This window comes from Galleria mellonella, unplaced genomic scaffold (genome assembly GCF_026898425.1).
Source record: "Galleria mellonella isolate WM207_F2 unplaced genomic scaffold, CSIRO_AGI_GalMel_v1 utg33, whole genome shotgun sequence".
In the NCBI taxonomy this organism is placed as follows: domain Eukaryota; kingdom Metazoa; phylum Arthropoda; class Insecta; order Lepidoptera; family Pyralidae; genus Galleria; species Galleria mellonella.
In genome coordinates this window covers 13,579,303-13,599,174 of record NW_026442079.1, presented here as the reverse complement: position 1 = coordinate 13,599,174, position 19,872 = coordinate 13,579,303, and the positions used below count along the sequence as shown (strand labels likewise).

At 36.8% G+C, this 19,872-nt stretch overlaps 1 protein-coding gene across 9 annotated transcripts in view; it reads right to left on the bottom strand.

The window, feature by feature from the left end:
- Positions 1-19,872, bottom strand: part of LOC113520464 (potassium voltage-gated channel protein Shaker) — a 414,011-nt gene that overhangs the window by 80,719 nt on the left and 313,420 nt on the right. Inside the window, exon 1 of one of the 9 annotated variants that reach the window (XM_052896698.1) lies at positions 4,005-4,076. The exons of the other annotated variants lie outside the window; for them this stretch is intronic. Within the exon in view, the coding sequence (XP_052752658.1) occupies positions 4,005-4,045 (41 nt within the window). The 5' untranslated portion in view covers positions 4,046-4,076. Of the gene's footprint in view, positions 1-4,004; positions 4,077-19,872 lie in introns of those variants that run through there. 9 annotated transcript variants of the gene reach the window in all.

The following is a 19,872-nucleotide window of genomic DNA, read 5'->3' as shown; positions in this document are numbered from 1 at the left end:
AAAAACAATGCAATTATAGGATAGATTGTAGGTATTAGAATAAATATAGTCTATTTTATATTGTATGCAAAGATAAATGGCGTATGTGTACATGCATGCAAGGGGGAAGGGATACTCCATGTAGTCCCCTCTGGAAATGTTCTGAACTCCAGGTGTATTCACAATTATGGGCTAACTGACATGCTTTTTCATTTTCACCTATCATCCCTCTCTGGGGGATTACCATTTCATTATCATCCATTAAAAAACATTTATGCAAGTGTATACATACATCGCGTCTAATTCTAGTACTTTTAGTACTAAAATACTAAAAGGTTTATGGTTTAGTAATAATAGCCACACAGAGTTTCTGATTTTAGCAAGTTCTCGATCCCATACAGTATTATCTCTTTCTGCGTACTATATTTTACTTGATCAACCTATTGATAATGTCTCGCAACTGAGGTTTTGGATTCAATTCTTGGGCAGGCCAATTTAGGAAAGTAACTTTTCTGTATTGTCTCGGATCTGGGTTGGATTCTGGATTGCGCCTTCAAATATTTCTCATCTAATTCCTAATTATACATGGTATTCTAGCAAGAGGACCGGGTGATTGTTATGTATGTGTGGCGTTTATTCAAGACAATCAATATTTTGAAATCTCTGTACTATGTCTTTCTAATCTTGTGAAAACTAATGGGAACCAACATACTGATTGCCTATTCTATATATAAAATAATCTACAAATTGCTACATAAAGACTTCACAGTAATGTAAACAAGCACAAAAGAAAATATCACTAACAAAATATATGATACATGTAAGTGGGTTTTAAATATAATGTTTCTCATTTTACTTTAAAGCTCGTGTGTCGAGCGTCTCTCACACCTTGGCAAATGCATTTCATTTGCATGAAATACTGTAATGTAATCATTTATTTTGAACTTTTATGTTGGTTTTACATTATTCAATACCATAATTTTATATACAGGATTAAATTGTTATATAAATAAAGATTTTAGCACATTTTATCTATCACTTTTGAGACTAATGTGTTGATTGTATTGATAATATTAATTATGAATCTATCCTCTGTTGTACATGTTAAAATTTCAACTGCTAGACTTACTATGTCAATATGAGAGATTCAAAAATTTTTGATACCATCTATTTTTCAGATGTGTTTCTTAGAAAAAAAAAATATCTTCACCAGTAGAACGCTAACAGCAATGTATCATGGCCAATGATCTCTTTAACTGAAAAGTCTAATTTTCGATACACCTTTTACTTTTTATATTTTATACAATTATCATTTCAGCCATTATCCATATTAAGTATATTCCTTGTATTATCATGTAATATAATAAAAATTTCTGGCACACTGTAATAGAGTTTAGAGCCAAAATATACTGAAAATGTATCTCCAATTTTTTCACCTGAATATTAGAAACAGTTCTTAATTAGTTTCTTTATCAATTTTTAGTTACCCGTGGGACAGTTTACTCACTACCAGTTAGATACTCTGGATTTTCAAGTAAAGAGACTCATAAGAAATGAGTTTAGCTGCAGAAAAAGTACTTCAAAATCTTCTTATCGAAATACATTATTGCATTCTGGGGAGCATAGAAAAGTTGCATAAATTTATTTCTACAAAGTTTTTCCGTCATTTTTTAATTACTAATTAATATTTTAAGCTTATAAATTTATATTAAATAATGATTTCTCTGAATCAATACTAAAATTATTAAAAATATTTTAATTAGTTGTAATTTTTTTAATCAGTAGGTAGTAAGTATAAGCGTTACTTATTTTATTAGTAGTAGACTATTACTACTTATTACTTATTTTAATTCACCTTACTTTTTTGTTGTTAAAGATTGATACTTTTGGAAAGAAAACTGTCTATATAGCTATGCTAGTTCAATTTACGACACACAATTAGGATCCCTGTATCGATTTTTCCAACAAATAGCTACAAACGGAGTCCAGTCGAATTGCTAATTTGACTCGAATAAATCGGCCTTGCCTTTAATATCTTTCTCGCCGCTTCCCATTATTTCTCCGCTGGGATTATAGTGCCAAAGAGCTCGGAGCATAAATCAAATTTACTGGAACTCTGAAATTGAATCGACTAAAAGCTAACGTCGCACTCTAGGTAGGGGCTTTGTACAGTACTCAAATGGCCTATAATTGGTACCCAGAATGGATAGTACAATGCAAAGAAATGTCGCTGCGTTGACCCAATGGCACACGTGCCAATCGTTTTTAAAATATGTTATGATGTAGTTAGTCGAAATAAATAATTTTTATTCACTGCACTTGCTATTACAAGTAATTTAATATTAAACAAACGATTTTGTTTGTGACAATGTTCATTAGAGAATAAACACATATTCAACATCAGTTCAGAATTGGTGAAGATATTACGCAACATTCTTACAAAAATTGTAGACGAATTCAGAACCAAGCCGACGGCGATCCGCTCGGTGGAAATTTGTAACCGTCGCCTATACACTATGAATATCATAGAATATTATATTCTAAAGAACCTGGCATCTTTCATGCATTGCCAATTATGAAGGTTAGGGTGTTATCTGAGAATCTCTATCGTCTGTCTTACTTTCAGACTTAAAATACAATGCTCGTATCGCTGTTTCATGTGGTTAGCTAGCTGTCTCATTACTTTATTGCAAATTGTAAACATGATCTCTATATTTGAATTAATGTAACACATTAACATCGTTTATATGTACAATATGTATATTATCGTCATTTTCGACGTTAACTGTTCACTGTTCAACATCTTTCCCCATAGAATGCCATAAGAAACAACGGTGAAGATTATGAAGATGTGCAAAATTTAAATTTAATTTGCATTTATTATTTATTAATTAATGCAAATTTGCACAGGGGCTCCCTGTTAACGCAAATGAGCATTAGGAATGGAATTTTGAAATTCTCACGGGAATGGGATATAAAGCGTTCAGAGAATCTAATTAAGTAATAAGCCTCGCTAAGCAATCGGAGCAGAAATAACTTCTTCTAAAACCAAAGGTTTTCTTAATTAATTTTTAGTATGCCATTCTGAGCGTTTATACAATAGAATGTAAAAAATATTGCAATAACCGATACAAATGTATATGCCACGAGTTGGTTAGAATGATGCTAGGTTTTATTCCTATTATCTTGTTTACATTCTTTGAACAATGTTTCACTAGTTTCGCAACAGATACGTATAATTCGCATGATGAGATGTGATTCTAATGTTTATCGTAACTGTTTTTCGAGGATATACAGTAGAGTGAAATAATATTTTTTGATGAGATCGAGAGTGATTTGTGCCAAAAAAAAAAGTATAAATCAACAAACACGACAGAATCAGTCATAACTCAGGTATTTGTAGTGCGGCCACGTACATCCCGAGCCATTTCCGACGATTTATTTATTATACGATACGCACATAGTATGTCGTGAGTCAGTTCTATACTAGTTAATATAATATCTTTATTGATCCACACTGAGAGCCGTAATCCTGAAGTAATCGCCCCAAAGTGTGCCCGGCACGCAGTTTCCAGCGCGTAACGTTCACAACGTCAATCATCGATATTTTTACAGTTCCCGGAGATGTAGAGGAGCAACGTCTGCTGCCTTGTTGACGCGCTACAGCCGCACTGCAGCACATTGGATAACTATCTCTCCGCAGAATTACATACAGATTAGATAAAGCCCTATTTGTTACTAGAACAGAAGAACGAGTATGATGCGGAAAAAAAGTCATTCTGTTATCAATACTGATAGTGCAGCATCATACTTTATAAGCCAATGGCGTGACACAGCCTCTGTAATAGAGGGTGAGTGTCCATTGTTAAAATTTCTTGAAAATGTACATCTTTCATGTTATCAGATGCGGACGCGAAAAGAATCCAGGCAGCACTTACTAGATGCCAGCTCGTAACGATTAGTTAGGCAATGGGAGGAGCATGAGAGCGTTAGTAAAAACTGACGACTCGAGGAGGCCGACTTACCAACACATGTCGAAGTACTCCATAATAACGTTGATATACATGAGTAATTGGAATCGAGGAGGCGAGGGCGGACAGCGCGCGTGCAGCGGACGCACCTCGATCGTCGTGTGGCCGCTGCCGGCGCACTATAGCACGCTTAAAATGTAACATATTGTGACGCAAACGGGACACATCCTGACCGCAGACCGCTTTACGACCGTTGCCGTAGCCGCCTCCAGGAATATTCAGCTCTATCAACATGACGCTATGATTATACGTACCTTTGGTCTCCGCCTTGCTCTTGGGCCCGGGGGCATTCCTGCCTCGGCCTGAGGACAGGCGTCAGCCCCCATTTCTCGACCAACTCTATGCGAGCAATGGTGGCTGCTCAATGTCAATGTGTCATCGGCTCGGAGCAGGTGCGGTGCAGTGGGGACGCGGCGGAGAGGCCGGCTGACCCGCTGCGCCCCCCGGCCGGCTCGTGGAGCGCGCCGCGGCCGCCACCTTAATCGCGAGCCATGGCCGTGCCCGTTCGCGCTGCGCGTGCTGCAGATTCCGCGCTACGCGTGTACCCTGGCTGCCTGCTCCGTGTTGCTCCTCATAATGAGCTTAGAGATTGTAGTGAAATGTTGCGATGCTCTGCGATCGCATCGCGCCCGCCCGCGGACACTGCGGCACGCCCGTCGAGCGCCGCGGCCGGGCAGCGGGTTCGCGCACCGCGCACTCGCCGTGAGGTGCGCAACTTTGCCGCCGAATTTTCCGCCCGCCCCGAGCGCGCGATCACGGCCGCGCGGCTTAACTATTAGCGATGGACGACTCTCATTAACTGATATTAAGTTGATTATGTGAGAATGTTCGATATTTTTCAGATATGTATAATGACGCGATTTCGATGTTTCGGGCGACGTTCGTGGCAGAGAGTTCTTACGTAATGCGTATTCGGGCGCGTGCGGCGGCGCCTCACCGGGCGCGGCGAGTCATGGTCTCGACGAAGAGCCGCGTGGCGGTCACGAGGCACGGGCAGACGCGTGTGTCGCCGTGGCGCGACGGCAGCGTACTGTTGCGGGCGCGCGTGCGTTCCCCCGCCGCACTCGCCGCGCCGCCACCCGCGCTTGTCCGCTCGCACGCGTATCGACACCGCGCGCCAACCACTGCATCGCGGCCTGGCTCGCCCCGCGCCTGCCACGCGCACGTCACGCCGCCGCTGCACGCCCGCAAATCGCACGCCCGCACGCAACCCCTAGACTCGCTGCGACTTTCCTAGGAAAACATTCGCTTTCCTTGCCCTTATTAGTAGTTCCGAGATCTAATTCACTTTCTTGTGTACTTCGTAATCGCTCCTTCCACGCTTTGACATGAATTACGACGTCAATGACAGATACGTATCGCATAGCCTTCATAACGCCGTAACTGAAAGGCAGCCTCTTATCCGTTAGGATCTTATCGATTCACCGCGCATGAAAACTCGTATTGTTTACTTATAGAGATTGTACCTAGTTAGCTATCTCAGGGCTTCCTATTTAAATTTTTAACATAACAGATCATCTACCATTTTTTTTATATGAAATAATTAAAAATCATATTCATTGTAATTTAAGTATGTAAATATAAAATCTTTTATTAGAAATATTTAGAAGCGACCACATCCCGTTGTACTGTATCCGTGCGTACTGTGTCATAGATCGGGTTTAGTTCTCGAACCTCTAAAAAAATATTTCGTTATTCAATTCTATTGAGTAGATATTAACAGCAATTGTTAAACGAGATGTCCCGCAGAGCATATGAAAAGGTTACGTTTAAAGAAATCGATTTGTTCTCACCTGGTTTCTTCTTCATTTTACATCTCACCTACTTCCTCTTGTAAACATTATGGCATAATATTTACAAGAGAAACTAGGTGAAATGGAAAATGACATGAGAATATGACCCGACAGGTAAGTAGGAGTGTAGCCTTGAAGAATGATTTTGTAAAAACCTGTGCAGAATATGAGGATCTCGGTGTCAAGAAAGATAAACTGCAGGCGTTTCGTAACGGATGTGACGTGTGCAAAGACACAGAAGAATTGGCTTTGGAATCTGTCAATCACAACCGAGAAGTTAAAGCAGAAAGTTAAAGTTATATAAGAAATAATGTGTTAATTTTGTTTCCCATTATAGACTGTCAATTAGGATTTGCATCCTGTTTCTCTTTTATGAAAAACTATCAGCTGGCCAAATCGTATACCCCCGTATACCTTGTCATTTTCCTGCTGAGCTTATAAGCTTATTCAGCCTCCCAGGAGATCAAGGATTCTTCAAATATTTTATACAGATTTCGCAGAGCCATGTTAAATATGAGAACTATTCCAGCTTCTCGCTATGCCAGACACGATGTATTGATTTTCAAAGATTTGCCCGACGCTTCTGGTGTATATTTAAGAAATAATAGTATCAGACGAACTCTGCAACCATTATATTACGGACCATCATTCCTTTTTACCTCCACAACTTTTAATACCGACAACTTAGGACATCTACTAGCAAAAAAAGGCTTAGAAAACAAAAGACCTAAAGGCCAATGATCAAAACGATACACGACGATTACAATCGAGACGATTTAAAGTATCCTGTAATTTCACTACCATCAGCTACTTTAACAGCTATGAAACCACAGACGCTTTGTGGAACATGAGTAGGACTAAGGTATCCATGTAAAGAGGCTTTATACAAAACTCGTCCACTTTTGTATAGACTCCCTCAGGTTTACCCATAGATTGCTACCATTGCCATCAGCAGTGGTAGAGATCTAGGTGAAACACTATTCTTTTACAACTATAGTTACCTTTATTCCTGTCAGCCATTCGACATTTTCGAAAATCTTAGAGGTATTGCAAGAAGAAAATTAATAATGCCGTCAAAGAAAGTGTAGTATACATTAAAAAATAGCATTAAATTAAGAATTTCCTTATTTTCGATATATATGGAAAAGTGGGTGAAAAATAGCCGTAAAAAATAGGTAAATTTAATTTCGGGAATTTTGATAAAAAAAATCCCTATAACGCTAATAAGGTTGTCAGGAACAAATCAATTTCAATGATAAGACGGCTCAATGTTTCCATGCAACCTATTTCGTGCAATTTTTGTTGTTTAACTTTTAGAGAACACAATAAGGAAATTCATCTGTATTAGGTTTCATTAAACCTCAAATTACTGTCAGATAATGAAGCCAGTCTGAAGCGCCATTCTCTAAATAAATCTTTAAATAAATACTCTTTATGACAAATACATTCTACGTTCTTCTTTGATTTGATTTAAAAACAAATTATAACTTTGTTTTTTGTCAGACAATAAAAAGTTACAGGCAAATGTGGAATAAAGGACTTGTAAAAAAAAATCATCTCATGTATGTACCAATAATCATGCAATAAATTATTTGATTTTGAATAAAAATCTATAGCCGGTGTCACTTGGAACGATGTAAAGATTTTGACGGTAGTGTATGTATCAAAATCTGTTCAGGCATTTAGAAATTATGGTTGAACAAAAAAAAAAACATTTACATAACCTAAAAACGTTACACTCCTTCGGAGAAACTATATTCTTTATTGCACTTGTAAGTTACATATAAAATAATGTATTTATAAATGTTGTGAGCAAGGGTGGACAGATCTCTGACAGAGATCTCTTCCAATCAACCCAATACAGTGAGAAAGCATTTCGTTAGCGAGCAGCTGAAGTGCTACAACTATTAATACGTAAACAAATATACAGTTAAATAAAATATTAAAATATATAATAAAATATTACATAAATACATACACTATAAATAAATATAAATACCTACGTACTTATATAATAAATGTTAAAATAAATTAATATACTACTTACATTAGAAATTCAGTTTAATGATTTTAAGATTTGACAGTTCAATTAGAACTATTGTAGCGAGAACTGAATGTGTGCTCTGGTCAATACTATTATAAATTTAGTTGACAATGGATTTTAAAGTATAGAATAATAATCACTTATTTAAAATAAAATAAATACATATTTCATAAACACATTTTTTTTTCATTTACACAACTTAGAATGACAAACAAGTTGACGGTCCACCTGATGGAAAGTGGTAACCGTTGCCTATAGACATGAGCAGTACTATGGACAAAAGTAAGAACAAAGTATATTGTTTCGTCCATTATACACTCCATGCTTTGGACTCAGGTGTTATTTCAGATTCTGTCAGTCAGATTTTAAATAGATCTAAATAAAAAAAAAAAAAAAAAACTTAATATTAACTCTATGAACGCTTAGTTCTTAATAATGTATACTTTATAAATTATAAATCCGTAATTGTTTGTAAATAGTAAAAATAATACTAAACTGTTATAGACTTTAATAGCTGTGAATTTTGTAATAATAAATAAATAAATATAAGTGGTACCAATAACAAAATAACCAAAACTGGAAGTACAAATGAATTTTATATGTTATACACGTAGCTAATAATAAAAATAAAGTTTACACATTCGAATATAATATATTATATACAACTATGTCGTAAGCATACAGCTTTGATCATCAAAGAGAAACGCGCCATCGATGTATGAGAATATAATGAATTATTATTTTGTATCTAACAATAACACGGAGTTTTTATCGTAGTTTATATGAACATAAACAATATTGACTCAGCAAATTGTCGAACATATAATACTTTTTGTTTATCGAATGTTAATGGTAACTCCGCCTGCGCTAACGGTATACGCTGGCGGGGCCCCAGTGAGGGATGATAGGTGAGAATAAAAAGGCAGGTCAATTAGCCCATTGTGATGAATTTTTTTTTTATACAACTTAGAATGGCAAACAAGCTGACGGCCCACCTGATGGAAAGTGGTAACGGTCAGGTCAATCTCCACATGGTCTCCTCTGGCAACCATCGTGCTTAATTCCAGGTAATAACAGAGGGAGACTTTGTACAAAAGTTGATTGCTTGGGTACCTATGTCCCATTCGTGTTTTAACTGTGAAGCAGTTGTATTTGCATGGCTGTGTTTCAGTTTGAAGGGTGGGATATGGTGTGAATTTACAGGGTACAGAGATATAACACCTGAGTCCTCAAGAATGGCAACGCATGTGGGGTATCATGGGCGAAACAGTATATTCTGTTATGTCAATGGTACTGCTCATGTCTATAGGCGACGGTTACCACTTTCCATCAGGTGGGCCGTCAGCTTGTTTGCCATTCTAAGTTGTGTAAAAAAATATATACTTACAGATTTCGTTCCATAGAACTTTTACCAATATCGGTAAAGTTTAGTTTTTAACTCCAAATGACTCGTTTTACCACAATTGAAGTCACGTTTTTTTTTATGATATACAATTTTAAGCTATTCTCATAAGACTGTGGAGTGTAATAACTTAAGTATACTTAAATTTAATTCCTTCAAAGAGACCCATCGTACATTTATATTCCGATCCAGAGCTTCCCAAAATGCATTTTGCATGAGACAAAAGACTGCAGTGCTGCAAGCTATTTGGTGGCACATACATTTATATGCCATTTTCTTATATACTGAAGTACTTTATGTACTTAGAAAGGAGATGTTAGTGGAAACGTATATGGGAACATTTATTTTTATACTTTTTGAGTATATTTAAAATATTTTTAGATAATATGGTTTTCCTATTAATAATTTAAGATTTACTTCAATACTTCAATGAAAAAAATACACAGGCAACAATTTTAAGAAAATGTATATACGACTAACATAGAAGTAAATTCTATCGATTGTAAGTATATATTATTGTAAAAAAACGTATCGTAAAAACTAATGTAGAATTGGCAAATATATGGCTTAACTCCCAAAAATTATCCAGAGGCCATGAAATTATGGCCAGTGGTGAGATATATATTTTTTTATGCAACTTAGAATAGCAAAAAAGCTAACAACCCACCTGATGGAAAGTGGTAACCGTCGCCTATAGACATGAGCATAAAAAATAATATGTAAATTATTATTATGTAATATATAAATTAAATAATAGCCATGTGGTTCGGACATGGAATGGGCCACCCCCTCCTTTCCTGCGGGTGTTGTAAGAGGCAACTAATTAAATTTAATAGTCGAGAGATGGGAAGCAGCGTGCCTCTTGACACATCATCAAAGCCTAACTGTAGTTGCCAACCCATTTGCCAAGCGTGGCAACTTGCACATATTCTCAAGGGGAGACTTATGTTAAGTATTGGACAGTTAATGGCTGATTTAATACGATGATGAGGAAATTATCATCATATCAGCCTTTAACTGTCCATTGCTGAATATACGCATCTCCATATGGGATTTTGCCCATAGTTGCCACGCTTGGCAGGCGGATTGGCAACTGAAGACTGACTTTAGAGATGTCTTAAGAGGGACGCTGCTGCCTATGTCTTGCCCTTCCTTAGTCGCATCTTACGACATCCACAGGAAAGGAAGGGGTGGCCTATTCTGACAGGACTACAAGGCATGTATATACATACATATATATCCTCCAAACTCGTCCATTTTGGTACTCAAGTACTTGGATTGTATATAGATATTTATACGTTATTGTATATATTATACGGTTTGCAATTAAATTTGCAAAGCACCACAGTTCCATCTATCGGCAAATATAAATTTCAAAGTTACGTTCATTAAACACCATTTACGTTTTATGATTGTAAACCAAGTTTCGACATTGTAAAACAAGTATTCAACAAGTACAAGTTTCGAAGCGTAAATACTTGTACAAGTTAGCACAAGTTAACCAATTCGATTTGTGTACTTCTATAGGTATAACGTAATTTATAGCTACTATAATTTCCTTTATGGACTTGCCGATTAACAATAAAAGTCTGTGAGTATTTAGCGTGCTATCTCTGTACTTAATACGCTGCGTCACCTTTTAGTGCGAAGCGTCAATTTTTATTTTTATTTTTTTTTTATTTTACACTTCATTGCATCAAGTAAAAAGAGAAATAACAAATATAGTAAATATTAATGAGAAGTGATACAAAAAACGGCCTGATGATGGAATACGCTAGCGGGGCATCAGTGAGTGATAACAGGAAAGGGAGAAAAGACAGGTCAGTTAGCTCACGTGATGAATACACTTGGAATTCAGCACGATGGTTTCCAGGGGGGACAGCGTGGAGGTCGACCTGGTTGGGTATATTGCTAGCAATGGGGCCCTAAGTCTCCATTATTAACAATCCCCCCCCTACACGGATAGGTTAACTAACTTAGCACATAAAATACTTTATATGTATATACTGATTCACGTAGGCGAATCTGCGGAATATAGCTAGTTAATCATTGATTATAGATAGGTAGGTAGGCGGAAATATTGGTGATGATGATGAGAAATCATAGGTTGTGAGCGAAAGGACTGTATGCTGGTATTTTAGAACGATAACATAATTATATAAAAATATACAAAGCAAACTAACGGAGCAAAAACGCGAACGAAACAAAACTTTAACGCAGACTTCAAATTATAAACAAAACATCTTTTTAATAAAATAAAAAAGAAAATAAAAAGGTGCGTCATGCACATACGTAATAGGTAACAATTATGGTTCATAAATAATCATATGGCGTGAATTTACAGGGTACAGAGGAATAACATCTGAGTCCTCAGGAATGGCAACGCATGGGAGGTATCATAGGCGAAACAGTATACTCTGTTATGTCCATGGTACTGCTCATGTCTATAGGCGATGGTTACCACTTTCCATCAAGTTGGCAGTCAGCTTGTTTGCCATTCTAAGTTGTATAAAAAAAACCCATATTTATTTTGTTCCATAATCATCCTAAACCAATATTTACTATTTGATCGTAAACACAAACTTTGTTATTTTTCAATCGAGCTACCAGGAGGGTTAATAATGCACAGGGATGAATAAAAAAAAAATACAGCCGGATGTGTGAAATACAAAAGTCGGTTAAGTGAGAAGAAGTAATGAGTGGGATGAGACGGCATAGGATGAATGCGGAACAAACAGGGTGTACGAATGCGGCGGGAGCCCAAACGGGCTGGCGCAATACACGCCGCAAATCGATAGCGGCCAGGGCTGCCACCCGCCGGCTACAGCGGAACAGGCGTGCACAGTTTGTTTACTGTCGCATAGCACCGCAACAAGTTGACGGAACAGATGGAATGTCCATGTCAAAGGCTTTATTTATGGGAACAAGAATGTATAAGCGAGTCGACTTCAAAAGCACGAAGCGTTCTCCCGAAACGCCTTGTGTACGAGAACTCTGCACAGTTTTGACGATATGTACACCTACATCTACACTAATATTATAAAGAGGAAAGATTTGTATTTTCGTGTGTATGTATGTTTGTAATGAATAAATTCAAAAACTACATTGCCGATTTCAAATATTCTTTCACCATTAGAAAGCTACATTCACCCTGAGTAACATAGGCTATATTTATTGCTAGAAAAGATTATGGATCCTTACTAAAACTTTAGTAACGTAACTGAAAGTGTAAAAAAATGCTATAAAATATCTTTCGTCGTGTGCGCTGTGGAAACTACTGGTCAATAACTACAAAAAACTTTGTGATATTTTATATGTCCAACTATTATCGTTATGTCACAATAACCACTTTTTGTGTAAAAATGTTCACCCGTGCGATGCCGGGACGGGCCGCTAGTGTATTATATTTTAGATTTTCGCGTTGCATGATTTACGATTTATAGAAGACGGGAATTTATGCGATCATTTAAGTCAAATATTTATTTATTTATATGTCTTTTTACTTTTATTTTCAATGTAGAAAATGTGGGTCATAACGTAAACGTACACAGGTAGACTTATCCTTTAAAGGGATTTCTTCCAGTCAACCTTGACAAGCCGAAAGGAGAAAGTAAATATAGGGTTTGTATATAAAGCGTAATAACATATATATGGTGTGAAAATAATAAATTATATTATTAATAGCTATATAATTAATAATAGAATATACATAGTATATAAATAAAATTAATTATCACATGTTAATTGACCTTGGTTATTTCTATGTTTCGAACAAGTTACACCGAACGTGGTCGGGTTTGATGATTATCAGCCGTTGACTGTCCACTGCTGAACATAGCCTCACCCATAAGAGGGGGCTTCTAGTAGTTATCACGCTTGGCAGGCTGGTTGGCAACCGCATTTTTGGTTTTTGGTGATATTTTAAAAGAGCCAATGCTGCCCATCCCTTGAGCATAAGCTCCCTTTTTCGACTCTTACGACACGCAAGGGAGAGGAAAGTCTAGGAAGGAAGATATCAATGTTGGTACTAGATTAATTTTATGCTAATTGAAGTGGTTTTGTTTTTAGGATTTTTTTAGAGGAATGCCAATCTTAATAGTCTTTTTATTAAGTTGATAATAAATTATTAGTTATATTGCATGTTTTTTTATGGGTGGAAATAAAATGGTAACCCCGTCTACGCTATCGGTGTACACTGGCGGAGCACCAGTGAGGGATGATAAGTGAGGATAAAGCAGGTCAGTTAGCCTACCGTGACAAATCTAACAATGAATCAATCACGATGGTTTCTAAGGTGAACCACGAGGAGGTCGACCTGACCTCTTCTCATAAAAGATTTGGCCAATAATTTGCCATGTACCTATAGGTACCAAGTTTGGTACATTGTTTCATTTACATTTTGCTTCGAACCAACGTATTGTATTAATCGTGCCTCCAGTCAAACTGTTTATAATTACTCCTGTCTATCCAAAGGTTGCCTGGAAGACATCGCTCTTAGCGATAAGGCCGCCCATTGTTTTCTCACTGTGATAATTTCTTGTAATTGTTTATATTTATAATAAGTTTACTATTGTAATCTTATGGAGGAAACAATAAAGAGTATCTATCTATATGCAACTGCAGTTCGTTCCACCTCGTTACGTCTTACGACATCCTGAATACAATAAAAGAAAGGAACAGATTCAAAAAAGCAAGATACGTAAAGACATCGAGCCTACGAATTGTGCTTATACATTCTGTTTTTTTCTCTGTAACTGCAAATTGGAGATATAGGAGTTCATGTCAGAACTGGCAGTAACAGGTGACAAAGGGTTACCATATCAAAGAAAAATACCACCTCTTTATGTTCTAAAATCCGCACTATCACATGGTAGTGAGGGGAATACTACGTTTAACAATTACGTCAAATTTGGAGAAACTTTTTTTTTTTTTATACAACTAAGAATGGCAAACAAGCTGACGGCCCATCTGATGTAAAGTGATAACCGTCGCCTATAGACATGAGCAGTACCATGGACATAACAGAGTATATTGTTACCAGAGGGTTACTGTTACTAGCCTACCAAAGGGAGACTTTGTACAAAAGTCGATTGCTTGGGTACCTCTGTCCCATTCGTGTTTCAACCGTGAAGCAGTTGTGTTTGCATGACTGTGTTTCGGTTTGAAGGGTGGGATATGGCGTGAATTTACTGGGTACAGAGGAATAACACCTGAGTCCTCAGTAATGGCAACGCATGGGGGGTATCATGGGCGAAACAGTATACTCTGTTATGTCCATGGTACTGCTCATGTCTATAGGCGACGGTTACCACTTTCCATCAGGCGGGCCGTCTGCTTGTTTGCCATTCTAAGTTGTATATAAAAAAAAATATTCGAGTGTAAAATTTTATATTAAGCCCCTCCATTGTTAATAATGTTAAAAAAATAAAGTTATAAATAAATTAAATTTTCCACCGAAAAGAAACAAAGTATGTATGTATATTAAAGAATAATGTACGAGATTTGATGAAATCTCTTACTGACAATGTGTCTGAAATAGCTGCGGTTAGGCGCGACCGTACCGCGGGTGTATGCAGTGTTGTGACGTCATTACAAGACGCGCAGGCAGCGTGGCCTATTTCCCTCGAAAACGGAGAAAGCGGGCATCTCGACCCGGGTTTTAGGTTCTCATAAACTTAAGCCGGATGTCCGGAGTCAACGGGTTTGTATGCCAGTTTCATGCCGATCCAGTCCAACGGGAATAGCAGTTAATTACGCGACAACCTTTGTCAACGAACTTCCCTTCCGAGGCGAAGATTGCTGTCAATTGTAAATTGACTTCAAAAAGAGGAGTTCCGCAACGCGAGGATTGCTTTCGAATATTAATTAACTTTAGAAAAAAAACGTGTTTTGCAATTCGACCAAATTTTTGTGCGTTTAATTACATATATAATTGCTTCGCTAAATGCGAATTTGTAGATTAATTTTTAATCAAACTTTGGAAGAAACCTTTTAGTTTTAGATTACATTCGGTGTATTTTCGAAAGTCTATGATTGTGTTTTTTTATTTAGGTATTTTTACAATTATTATTATCGTTAATACATATTTATTTTATATTTAAGTTTAGCATTTTGTTTGAAATATTTTAGTTCTCAGGAATGGTACTACATAGGTAAGTACTAGGGGAATGCTGTCATATCAATATCACGGTAAATACTATTAGTTACTATGGTGTTTATGATACTATTTGAAACTAACAGAATTTTTCATCGTGCCTACCATCAAATTGTTTATAATTACTCCTCTCCATCCAAAAGTTGCCTGGAAGAGATCGCTCTTAGCGATAAGGTCGCCCATTGTTTTCTCATTGTGATTATTTCTTGTAATTATTTATATTTATGATAAGTTTACTATTGTAATCTTTTGGAAGAAATAATAAAAAGTATCTATCTATCTATTTATGTGTAAGCATAGACGACGGTAATCCATCAGATAGGGATAGAAAGTGATATATAAATAACTTTAGTTTCCTTTTACATATATTCCCTTTACATATATTACCAATTTCTATTCCTAGCTTCCTTTGTCGCCCATAATGGGCATATAAACAGTGTAGTATACAAAAGAAGAGTCGAGAATGACCGAAACCGGCTTGTACATAGGCGAAGGCTCAGTAAACAAAGCGTAAATTAATATAGGATCGACAATGGACGGAATATTATCGATTATAAATATTAATTTGGAATTGGGGACGATAATGCGTGATGAAAACTGGAAAATAAATAGTGATAAGGTCGCATAATCATTCCGAAGGCCTTATACTAGCTGGGGTACTGCAGAGAACAGCCCAGCTTAAGGAACATGCATACAAAAAAGATAATTAAGTTTATAAATACATATAAAGTATGCAGAATGTAAAATAACATATTAAGAGAAATCAAACCACGAACATTTGGGGACACTAGTCAGAGTACCAGACACGAGTTAGTTTAGAAAAGTCTGATACTTAAATTGATCCAAATGGGAGTCGAATCCGGGACCACATCTACGCAAAGCAGCGTATTTTCTACAACGTTATTAGTGAGTCAACATCATTTTTGTATATTTCATAAAAATGATAACTGTAGCGACTTGATGACATTTCTATGGGACCCATATGTGAATATAAAATCTTATAGAACTTTCACTGGAAAGCTGTTTATTGTTATTATTGTATTGAGTTATTTGTAATAATTCCATATTATATGGAATACTAATTATTAATATACATACAAATTCCTTTACACATTCCCAACGTTCCCTTCCTTTTTTCCTCAATCCTTTCCTTTATACCGTAGTTGGCGGAAACCACCAACAAATGCATACCCAAAGAGGGTTGACGTCAGGCAGGTGGCCGGTTGTAAAACTAAAAAACCAAATCTTTTTGTAATATGGATAAAATCATATTACGCCGACCACAAATGGTTGGGATGAGGGTAGGAAGATGATGAATATACATACAAATATAACTGCTCAATCTAATTGTACAGTTTGCATGGCATTTATATCTTTACAGCAGACAAATAACAGCATGGCATGTATATGTATGCATTGCACATATGTACTCGTATAGATTGTAAGTGTACAAATCTTTCAAATCCAAAGTATTACTGTAGTATAACTATTTATTGTATAACTAGTATTGTAGTTTTTTATAAAATTTCATCCTCATAATAATATATTTTGAATACGCGTGTCGTGGCGGCCTTTAATTGAGGCAGCATTTTATAATGTAACCTTATTATAATGTATTTTATGCAGACATAAATGTATGCTTTGTTGGTTGCCCTTAAATAAATAAATAAAGCGTCGTAAATATTCATCCTTTGGAAATGGATATATATTTGCGGCGTTTGGAGTTGAAACTCTGGGTCCGTGGGGTCCCGACGCCATGAATCTTTTCAAAGAGATCTCACGCCGGCTGGTGGAAACCTCTGGTGACCAGAAGGCTGGCCTATACTTTGGTCAACGCATTTGCATTGCTATTCAGCGTGGAAATGCAGCAAGTATCCTAGGCACCCTACCAGCTGGTAGTGATCTCAAAGAAATTTTTTATTTTTAAATATATATATTTTTTATTTTTTAATTACTTATCTCTATATATCTAGATTAACTATCTCTTCTATTTAGATATTTATAGTTTATGGTTATTAAGATATAGCATTTTAATAAATAAATAAATAAATATGTCAGCTGAACACCTAATATACCACCATGGCGAAACAGCATTTCTGAATTACACGCTACAGGTTAGCATGCCTAGTGTGTAATCCGTAGAGTTAATCATTCATGTGAAAGTGTTTTGTCAAATAAGTATACATTTCATCCGTTCAGATGAAAAAGGAATTTTCCAAATCGATCTACAACGTTATTAGCGACGAAGTAGGTCATAAACATTAAAAAGAAACACAACCTAAATGAACAACTCCTTTTTTTTAAGTCGGTTGTATAAAGAACATATGTCTAAGGATATTGATGGCCAATTCCCACTACCCTGCACTTAAAAGGCCGGCCTGTGATAGACAACACATTAGAGACAATTTTCAACTCGTTTGCATCGAGCGACGTTACCGATGCGACTGATCCCAACCTAGTTCAGCGTCGCACTGATGCGCCATCCCTGGGAGCTGGAACAAGGCGGTGGTTACCCCATCCCCAGCACCTCCCGCCTCGTCCCCGGCGCCATGCCGGCTGTACGAAATTTGCGCTAACTCGAGATTACACTTGGTAAAATGTATGCCGTTAATCATAGATGGTTTCAAAACAGTTTGAAAATAGAATCGCACAGATCTTGAACGGTTTATGGTTTGATCATGATCTATGGCGGTACAGTCGCGCGCAATAAACGTAGCAACTGATAATTATTTTGATGATTTTAGCACTAAAATCAAGGCTATTCGCTTCGTTGTAGACAGCGTTAATCTCCTAAATATTCTGTCTGATCTATTTGTACGCTTCCTAGTTTTATTTTCCAGAAGAAAAATATCTTTGGATCATTCTTTTCTTTTTATACTACTTAGAATGGCAAACAAGCTGACGACCCACCTGATGGAAAGTGGTAACCGTCGCCTATAGACATGAGCAGTACCATGGACATAACAGAGTATACTGTTTCGCCCATGATACCCCCCATGCGTTGCCATTCCTGAGGACTCAGGTGTTATTCCTCTGTACCCAGTAAATTCACGCCATATCCCACCCTTCAAACCGAAACACAGCCATGCAAACACAACTGCTTCACGGTAGAAACACGAATGGAACAGAGGTACCCAAGCAATCGACTTTTGTACAAAGTCTCCCTCTGGTAAAATATATTTCTCTCTATATTTTGGGTAGCTATCTATATTTTGGGTAAGCACGTTCCGTCTTAAGTCTTGGGATCGTGTTTCATCAGGTAAGTCTAAGAGCAAACAGATCGTTTAATTGAAAAAGAAAAGCAATAAACTAGGCATGGGTAAGGTGCTTTTTTTTTAAACTAATAAATTTATTAGGATTAATGCAAGCTGCGGAACGTGTATGAGTGAGTATTATGTCGTGTCGTGTATATGTATGTACGTGTAGATGTGTGTGTGTGAATGAGGTGAAATATTCACCACATATTATGGAGTATTATTTCTACTAGAATACCATCTTACATCTGGATATAAATAGCAGAAAGATAGATTGCATGTTGTATTTTAAGAAAGAAGATAAGACACAAAACTACGTCTTTAATATATATACATATATAGTACATTAAAAATAAAAAAACAATCAAGTATGTTAAGTATTCTGTTTGAAGTCGCGTTAAAATTAAAGAGCACAAAAGGTGCGCTCTACGGAGTTGAAGGCTACGTTCGTTATCGTAGCTCGTGGTGCTACGCCGTAGCACTTGTGTTAAGGACTTACAATGTCATAGTTTCCCCTTACATTTTGTTACAGTGTTGTAGCTTAATAAGTTTACAAGATGCAAGCTCCGTAGAATAGGCCACCCCTTACTTTCCTGTGGGTGTCGTAAGAGACTAAAATAGGGCGAGAGATGGGCAGCAGCGTCTCTTAAAACATCTCTAAAGCCTAACTGCGGTTGCCAATCCGCCTGCTAAGCGTGGCAACTACTGGATAAACCTCTCAAGGGGGAGGTTTATGTTCAGCAGTGAACAGTTAAAGGCTGATATGATGATAACGATGAAGTTACGTAGTGTTCTTTACTAAGTATATAAAGAAATATTTTACAAAGTTTCATTTAAAAATATATTGAGCTTTGGTTCACTGAATGTTTACCAGACAAAAAAAAGCTTATTTATATCACATCTGAGTGCAGTACATAATTTTTTACAATTTCCCATCATTTTCTGACACAAATTTAATTTTGTATTCAACATTTACAATACAAAGTCAAACATTGTATTCTATGGAAGCGTCGAAGCAAAAATCGAGTCACGGACTGACTATGATGTGTACCCCTTCGTAAGGAAAGTATTAGGAAATTGCGGATATCCGTACATTGTCGTACGGAACCCTTCGTGCGGAACCCTGGGGAACCTGTACGCCATTGTACAATGTCACATAAATATAATCAAGCTCGCAAATAACATTCTATTATGTTTGATGACCTGGGTGGTACA